Genomic DNA, 9,360 nt, shown 5'->3' on the forward strand with positions numbered 1-9,360 from the left:
ATAAAAAAAAAAAAAAAAGTGATATTCAGTGATGAATCAAGAAAGGAGATGATGATGTAACTTTTGTTTGATGCAGGTCCAACGAGACAAAGATAACTGCCTGAAGAAAAACTCATTTCCACAATCAGTGGTGATATGGGGCTAATGTCAGGTAAAGATTAGAACCTGCTGGTAGTTATTGCATCTACAGTAAATGCACAGGAGGGCTCATTTTAACTTCAATTTAAAGGTTTGGTGATACCGAGTGATTTATCAGGATGAAGATATATATGATGCCAAAGAGTACAGCGCATTCGAGCTCCTCTTCAGGAGAGACAGCTCAATGACACGGCCAGCAAACAGTCCGCATCTCAATCCTTCTTGGTGGAAAATTGACTGGAAAAGAAAGTTGGAACCTGATTGATGAAGAATTCAAGCAGTCGTAAAAGATTCGGTACCAAATTAATTTATTGGGGTTCACGATTCCATCATTTTTCTATCCTCACCTGATCTAAAATAAAATAAAATTAAAATAAAAAGCCAAAATCACTTTTTACAACGGATAAAAAAGTGATTTTGGTACGACTGATAGATGGAATAGTTGGATCTCATATCCATGTTTTTTCCCCTCCTGAATGAAATAAAACACCTGTATGAACATACAAGAGTGGTGATTTAATCCTTCTTTTCAAGGGTTGTAAGAGGTGGGAGAATATAGAGAATAATGCAACATGTACACAAAACTCGTGAAATCAGTTCACAATCTCCAAATTATGAATCCACAGAACACGCAAACAGCCCGTCTACAAACAGTTTGTTAGTGTAGATGGAAAACTTGGGCGAGAGGGTCAAAGGAGCCGTTTACACAACACAGAACCTAAAGGTGAGCAAAGCGGCAGGTAAGCTTCACTCAGGGCCAATATTACTGGCTGCTCACCAAAATTAAAACCTAAAATACTTTAATCTCAGATGAACAGATGTGTAGCTGCACAGCAAACATCTGTTCATCAGGAGCACAGACCGGCTGTAAACAGATTTCCTGTGAAAATCCCGGGGCACAAAGCCGTTTATTCAGAACAACCCAAGCAGCTCAAACAGGCTTTCAAAGCCAAACTGCACGCAAGTGACAGAATAAACCCCTAAACCATTGATCACAATGTAAAAACATCATTCAAATCCTGTCAGTCAGCACAGGTCTAAGCTTCACCTGACAACTGAAACAAAATTATTTGCTCATTTGGAGTTGGATTTAAAAGGAAGACGAGTAAAAATGTAGAAAAGTAGCCTACTGGCTGCGCGCAGCAGGGAGGCAGCGGCCTAATGAAGGAAGGGAGGAGTTCTGTCTGCTCACGAGAAGTGAAAGTGAAATAAATCTGGAGTACTTAAAGAGGAAGTTTGGACTATCAGAGCTGTTGACAGACTGCAGAGGACGACGCGCCGCTCGCTCTGAGACGCTGGTGAGCTCCAGAATGTTTCTTTTTTTCAACCTTTGTCAAACATTTAAACAGTTCGAGCCTCTGTGGCAGCGGCTTGTGTGTTTTCACTCTGCTCTCATTCAGCTTTCTGTGTTTTCCGAGTGTCAGTTGTTGAGCTACTTATTTTTACTGTTCCCCTTATTCAGCCTAAGCTCGAACAACTTTGCTCTCGAATGGCTTCATTTTCCTCACTTAAATGAGTTTGCTTGGTCCAGAACGCTTCCAACTGCTTCAAAACTCAAACATATTTCAGGTTTTCTTTTGTGTTGAAGCATAGATGAAAAACTGAAAGTATGTTGGAGCGGCTGTTGTCTCATCTCCATTTAGGTCGTCCCGTTTTTTTTCAGGCTCCGGCTTGTTAAAGGTTTAAGGCAGCTTCAGATTTTAGATTTATACAACATATTTTTGAGATGGAAATCTCTTCCTTGAGGTTTGGTCTCAGCCACCTCCTTCGTTTTATCACCTTCAGCTCTTCCTCGTCAGCCTGACCTCTCATACCTCAACTTGTTTGCTTTCTTTTTCCGTCTGTCTCATTAAAAGATAACGCCCAACAGGTTTTACAAGAAAGAGCTTCATTATCAACGCAGGGCTATTCATAAGTGTGTTACTGGAAGTGATGGGCCAATCTCAAAAAATGTAACGAACAAAAAAAAGTCATCAAACTTTAGGACTGGGGTCTTTAACCCACCTGAGAATGGGAAACCACATCAGATACATGAATGGCTTTGTGCTGCTGCTTCTCCTCCTGCAGATCGTAGACTGGAAAGAGAAGTCACTCCATCGGTATTTCGGGAATCTAATCTTGTTCCTAAATCTGTTTGCTCAGAAATAAAAGTCAGACATGGGCAAGTTTAAATCTCAAGAGCTAACCAAAATAAAGGGGATGATTTCAAAAGCTCTATTCTTTGGAATGCTGGCTTCATTTTCAAATATATGCTGAAACCTGACTGATATCAGCTTTTCTGTGGTTGGTGTTTGTTTTCTGGAACATTTAGTCACCATTCTGATCATTTTGCTACCCGTTTGTCCTTTAAGCCTCTGTAATAATGCATTTCTAGGATTTTTCTGAACAAAAATCAAATTCTGCATATATTTCCCAGCCTCCAAAAAGTGCTAAACATGTTGTCAATCTGATAATCAGCTTGCTCGGATCCGAGAAAAGTACTGCGCCGAGTTGATTTTGAAACAAGAAGTCAGACTTTACAGTCAAATATACTTTAATGAGCCAAAGTGACTCTTCAGTGGTCATGTGAAAGTAAGTCAGGTCTGCGCTGTAAAGCCAGAGAAGCATCAGCTTGTTGCTGTGCCATTACTGCCACAGCATTATTCAGCTGGGATCACTTCTCACTTTCAAATCAGTTTTCACAGAAACAACAAAACAAGGTGAAAAAGGAAAACAATCCAAACTCCACTGCTCGGTGTTATCAAAAAAGTTGAAATATGCCAACCATCACAATTAACGATTATTTTCTACATTTCAAAAGAAGCTGCCACCAACTTAAGTGTCCTTTTCTGTCAGACTCAGATTTAATTGGAGAACAATGTTTAAAAATGATCCCTTTCCTTGTTTATTTAACAGTTAATTTATTTTATTTTCTCGTCTCTCTTTGCAGCGCTGACCAAAAGTCCAGCCCTGAAGCTGCTTTCTTTTTTTTTTTGTGGGTGGGATTGTAACGGAACCCATAATGCAGCTGTGATTCTGAGCCCCAGCTGGTTATGGGGTCCGTTTCCATCCCACAATGCACAGCACATCCTGAGCTGACGAGGCGGCGGGGCGTCCTCCTTCCCACCGGCTGCAGGTTACTTCTGCATCTCTGAGGTCAAAGTCTGTTCAGGGAATAATTTGTGTTTTATTGTTTTTTTAAAGCATGGAATAATGTATCTACAATAGAAAGACACATCCCAGTTGGCTAAAAGCCTGTTTAGCCTTTACAATGCTACACCATTTATAAAAGCTGCTCAACACTGGTCCGTTTGAGGTTCAGCTGCCAGTAAAGAAAGTGAAACCAACCAGTGAGGCATCCCATTACTGATAAGAGGTTATTGGGCTGTTGTAAACCATGTGATGACTATGAGGTGCTTTTCCTCAATGACACGTTTTCTCCCGGATTGCTGGCACATTAAATGCAACCGGGAATTTCGTGTCAGCCAAGAAGGACACCTGCGACGACGCTCAAAGAGCCAGAAGAGCACCGTTTTGGATTCTCCGTCAAATTTCTAATCAACCTTTGTTTTTGTTTTTTTAAAGTCTGCCAGTTCAGATATTTTCATATCTCACATTGCTGATGAACTGTGCTGCAAATAAACTTCCATTCACAAACCACTAAAAGAGCTTCTTCTTGACTACAGTAACGGGGGTGCGTTTGTAGCTCACTGCTGAGCAGTGCTGGGTGAACTGTGGCACAAATGAGCAGATTAATGAGCATGAGCAGCTGTAAATGTCATCAAGTACTGATGGAACATTCAAGATCTCATCCAACGTATCCCAAATGAGAATAAAGGCTAAGTGGATGGTTTCCTTTCCCCATGAGGACGAAAGCCTCTTCCCTCCTTTAAACTGCAGGCTAGTTTTTCACCCCCAAATCCTCCTACAGAAGAACATAGATTTTGAGCGGAAACGAGTTTTTCTGAAATTTCTGCTGATTGGCAGAGTTTTGATCACTGAGAGGAGCCGTGTCCCGACAAATTAAATCCTTTTTGAGGCACGATCAGCGACCGAACATCTACATTTCATATTTCAACCGATGCAAAGGAAAAAGCATCCATCCCAGTGTGAAAAGCTGTCAGGAAGTAAGAAAAACTCAGATGCATTCTGCCAGTAAGACATTATTAAAATGAGGAACCTTTTGGTTCAGCCAACTTCCAAAGCCTCTCAGAGAATAAAAGTTCACTTGGACAGACTTCCACTTCTTAACATTCTCATCAGAACAAAACTTTTATGAACAATTGGAAATAGAAAAGCATTTCATACATGTGATGTCTTCCTGCTTTTCAGGGACATGGTGCACTTGCTTGTAACTGCCGTTTGAAGGAATGAGCATCTACATTTCAGAGAAAATCCTCAGCAACTGGATACGAGAGCCCTAACTTTTTATTGATCAAAAGGATGAAAAAAAAAAAAAAAAAAGCTTCACATTTTAGAGACAGAAGACATTTTATTTAAAAAAAATTGCAATAGTGAAAAAGAAAAAAAAACAACCTGAAATACAAATGTTCGACTGTATGTTTGTTGTCTGTCTCGTGTTTTGCACCTCAGAGCCGCGGTGCAACTTAGTGGCCACAAAAAAGTGTTCACGGAAAATATCAGAGGGGCCAAAGTTGGTCCATTCCATCTGGAAAAATCTGAATTTCATAATAGAGGAAGATGCAGCCGCTAACATCAGCATGTCCCGACCTTCAAAGCCATCATAGCTGTTTTGTGTGTATTAAGTTGGAAATCTTCTTTAAGATTTCTTTTGTGCAGTTCTTTTTCTGTCTAATAAATATCAGTGTGAACAGAATGTCACAACTTACGACTCAAAGATGCAACGCAGTGGCCTGCTGTAAACTGTAAACATCAACTGGGACAATAAGCAAATCGACTTGCTCACTAAAACGCAGTCAAATTGGGTGAAATGTGATTCCCAGCACCGACTTCAGAGGTAAAGCGAACGCACCACAGGGAGGCGAAGTGACAAATCTATGACAAACAGACGAGGATTAGAAGGGTGACTAATATAAATTGGAACACTGAATTGAGTGCAAAAGTTTTAAATTCATCATTTGGGGTTTAGTATAGTATAACACATGCAAAAAAAGTGTCTTTTTATATTTACATTTCTTGTCTAATGCTGTCGTAATGCAAAAAACTGCATTAAAATGTGCATTTAACCGCATCTTGCTAGACGTGGGGGAGCAGGGTCATAGCAGACTATCACGGCGCAGCATCGTCGTTTCCTAAAATAAGATTCATTGTTATTTTCCGTGACTTGTGTCCTCCCGACACCGCTGTCAATTTACAGCTGCTACGTGGTGAACTTAAGATAAAAACACAGTCACGTGATCAGAAACATCAGAACGGCTGTGGTGTGACCATGACCTGGTTTTCAACCTGGATCCGTGTTAGCTACAACTGAGCAGACTTGAGGTTAAAGGCAAGTGTCAGTGAATGGATTTCCTTACACCGACATGTACAGTCAAATAAAACCAATGTGGGATTAGGCACTAGTCAGCTGGTGGAGGAGATATTTAAAAATGTTCCACGCACAAAAAAAAAAAAAAGAAACCGTGTCATAGCCACGTTTGGAGGAGTCATTCAGCGGCTGGAGGAGGCTGAAGGTGAAGGGAACCTGGACAGTATTCTATCCACCAGTTCAAGGTTCCTCTCATGGTTTTCTCGACTGATCCTTTCATTCATGGCCACGAGTTGACTCATTAGATTGTTCTGCATTTCCCTCTCGTGGTTCATTAACCTCTGGAGACGGGCGTCCTCTTGCGCCTGCATGACGGCGTCCATCTCTCTGAGCTGGGCAACTGTTGCCGACACCAGAGTGGAGACTTGCTCCATTACTGTCGTTTTCCTCTTCTTGGCCGGAACGGTGAACGCTAGAAACCAAAGACAAAGAACAGTCGCTCATCACCAGGACATGATTCAAACAGGACTTGCAGATTTGCTCCTCTTAACATCCAGTGCAAACAAATTCCAAGCAAGGATAATCTACAGGTTGTGTCTTTATCTAAAGGACAGAAGGAAAAAGTGCATCCACACAGCAAACACATCCCCTGGCTGTTTGTGGCCGGAGGGTTTTAAACCTCAAGTATGACTCGCCCCATGTAAAAAGATTCAACTACTCAGGGAACAGCTCAGTATACTTTTGAAGAATCCTGTTAGTCAAGGCCTGTCACTACTTACAAGAAACCTATTTTGAGCTTTGCCCGTATACAACAGTTTCTAATAATGTCATTAGTGCTTAATCCAAATAACCAGAGGGAAAAAAAAAAAAAAAAAACTGTCAAGACGTAAGCTCCGTATAAACAAGGAGAGCAGAGCAGGTAAAGGTGCCAATAATCTGCTCTTCAAAGCCAACTCTTCACTTTTATTCCAACAAGACAGAAAGCTGGAGAGAATAAGTGCAAACTGGCTTTGATTCAATGATTCACTACACAACTATAATTTAATCCAGTTAAAGTTAGTTTTCCTAGTTTTGTTGGTTTGTGCTCCATACAGCTGCGATAGCTTATGTTAAAGGATGTACTTTTAAAGTATAATATAATATTTGCTAAAAACGGGGCTTAAAATAAGCTAGATCAACAAAAAGATACGTTACTGTGACAGGCCTTGTCTAGTCCATTTCTGCCATATAGGCTACTGAACACACTCAGCAGTTTTCCCAAAAAGTTCATTGGGCTTCTTACAGATTGTGTCAATAAGCTAAAGGTTCCCGTTTCTAAGCACAAAGACGTCAGTACAGTAAACAAGAAAAGCTGTAAATGCAAAGCTCTTGGTAGAAACAGTTTAGAACGACTGCCTGATTGAAATCACTTTTACAAAGTTGGTAAAACACCTTGGTTGATCAGCTTCACTGTCCAGCTTGCTTCCAACTACTAAACACTTCTGTTTGAGGACAATGAATTTAAGTTTGCAGCTGCTCTCCAGTCCCAACACAAACTCCTCCACTAAACTAACCAACTGAACAAATAAGACACAAATTCAGTTTACTTACTGGCATTGCTGGTATGCAGCTCTTCTGGTGGGCAGTACTGTTCCTCTTCATCCTCTGCCTCCACTGGGCCCAAATGCTTATTGAGCTCCCGGTCGTCCACTTCGTCCCAAAGGCTGACCACCACCTCCTGGTGCTGGTCGCTGCTGGCCGGGGCTGAAGGTGGAGGCGGAGGCGGCGACGGCGTCCGTGTCGGGGTATGGTCCGCCATAGAGGGTGCAAGCGGGGGCGTCGGGCTCCGCCGCCGTTCCGCCGGGTTTCCCAGATGCGAACTGGAGAAAGCTCGGCGGCACAGCTCGTAGAAGAGCCAGTCGACCCGCTGGTTGCCGCAGCGCGTCTTCTGTTGGTGATACTTCATGTACTGCTTTCGGAGCGCCTTCAGTTTGCTGATCACCTGCATGCGAGACCTGTGCACCCCCCTCTCCGCGAGCAGCTTGGTCATCCTGCTGTAAACCACCGAGTCCTTTACCGTGCCCGTGATCTGGTTACGGATCATCTCCGACCCCCGGATAGTCAAAAGTTCTCTGATTTCGTTCTCCTGCCAGTTGTGCATCTCCTCTTTTGTGGCAAATTGTGCCGCTGAAGCGTATCAACTTACTACAAACAAACACCTCCCTTGTATATTTGCGCGGCTCTTTACGTCACATTCCTGCGCCGGAAGATGCCCCCCCGCGCCCGTAGAATAAGCACGTGCGCGACACTGGATTCATCCTTGTTTTGGTGACTTGTATATTTTAAGTGGAAGAAATGATTCACACCATATTTAATGAGAAGTATAAGTAGACTTTTCTTCTTTATACTTTAAATTGCGCGAAACGAGGTGAAAAATTTGATTTTATTTACAAGGGAACTTCCATTGTAAATACTGGATTTAAAGATAGAAACAAATGAGAACAAGGTATCCACACGTTTTTAAAATCGATTTTTTTTCTGAACCACTCAAAAAAGTCTCTCACATTGTGAAAAACAAATGATGAATTATTGTTACTAATATTTTGTTGCAGGAAATTTGGCCAGAGACTGCCTCTTCATTTCTCCTTTCAGTATCTGGCAGCTCTATCCAAACGTCTTCAGTGGGATTTGAGTCAGTTTCTAAACAAGCTTTAATACAACAGTTCACATGTTCATTTTCAGTCATTACTTCATATAGTTGTCCTGCTGAAAGACCCGAGGCCCTTGACCTAAAACCTACGGGATCGCACCAGTAATGTTTAATTTTTTAAACGATTTTAATCCAACTCAACCACAAAGAGCTCTACTCTGGTTACAGAACACTATTCCAGAAGGAGTGTCTTTTGAGTCTCATTCAATAGTTGTATATCCCCTCTTGGTCTTGGTTTATGGGGCCCTTCTTGGCTTAGAGTGTATAAAACCCACCACTCCAAATTCCACCAAGTCGTCCTGAAGCTGTTCCGATATTTTACGTTTCCTTCTCAGCTCCCCACCCCCAAAGCATCTTCAGTTTCATGACTTAATATCATTAACTGTTGAAACATGGCTTTCAAGATCTTTGGTTACCGTCTGGTAGACTTTGGAAATGGTTTTTTGATAGCAGCACATCTGATGCTCTCAGATAGCTCTCATTTTTAACTCTTGTGAAATACTTTGAACAATCAGCCTCTTTCTATGCAGTACCATTGTAATTCATTGCTTTAATTAGGACAACCGGAAAGTAGGCAACATAAAAGAGTCTTATCTGTTTTTTTTGTCTTATTTCAATCCATCAAATGGGTGGCAGTAATCGCATTTCCACGTTAATTCTACTCTTTTACTAGAGTCACTTTTATCAAAACCTTGAGACGTTGTTGTGGTTCAGCAACTTGCTGTGCCAGTAATTCTGACCGGGACTGTGGCTGACCGGGACCGGGGCAGCTGTGGCTCAGTGGTTAGAGTCGGTCGTCCAATAACCGGAAGGTTATTGGTTGGCGGTTCGATTCCCACTCTCGCTTGGTGGAACTGATAGCTGGAGGGGTGTCAGTCCACCTCCTTGTTACGGCTGAGGTGCCCTTGAGCAAGGCACCGTACCCCCATGCTCCCCGGGCGCTTTCATGGCTGCCCACCGCTCCAGGCTGGCACCTGTCTCTGAGTGTGTGACCCTGTGTGTGTGCCAACCTGGATGGGTTAAAAGCGGAGGACCAATCTACCTTTGGGTATCAATAAAGTCACTTAACTTAACTTAACTTGACTGTAGTCACTGCAACCAGGTC

At 42.2% G+C, this 9,360-nt stretch overlaps 1 protein-coding gene and 1 long non-coding RNA gene across 2 annotated transcripts; one reads left to right on the forward strand and one right to left on the reverse strand.

Moving 5' to 3' along the window:
* The first annotated feature begins 1,359 nt into the window (after window positions 1-1,359).
* On the forward strand, window positions 1,360-3,783 carry LOC142390214 (uncharacterized). Its single transcript, XR_012770439.1, has 2 exons — window positions 1,360-1,436; window positions 3,068-3,783. It is a non-coding gene; the product is annotated as an uncharacterized LOC142390214 (long non-coding RNA).
* An 810-nt stretch (window positions 3,784-4,593) lies between these two features.
* On the reverse strand, window positions 4,594-7,800 carry LOC142390215 (uncharacterized). The gene is made up of 2 exons (XM_075475609.1): window positions 7,157-7,800; window positions 4,594-6,038 (listed from the first exon to the last, which is right to left on the reverse strand). Exons 1-2 carry the CDS (start codon window positions 7,704-7,706, stop codon window positions 5,749-5,751), a joined length of 840 nt encoding a protein of 279 aa, XP_075331724.1. The 5' UTR covers window positions 7,707-7,800; the 3' UTR covers window positions 4,594-5,748.
* Window positions 7,801-9,360: the final 1,560 nt, after the last annotated feature.

This window comes from Odontesthes bonariensis, chromosome 10 (genome assembly GCF_027942865.1).
Source record: "Odontesthes bonariensis isolate fOdoBon6 chromosome 10, fOdoBon6.hap1, whole genome shotgun sequence".
Classification (NCBI taxonomy): domain Eukaryota; kingdom Metazoa; phylum Chordata; class Actinopteri; order Atheriniformes; family Atherinopsidae; genus Odontesthes; species Odontesthes bonariensis.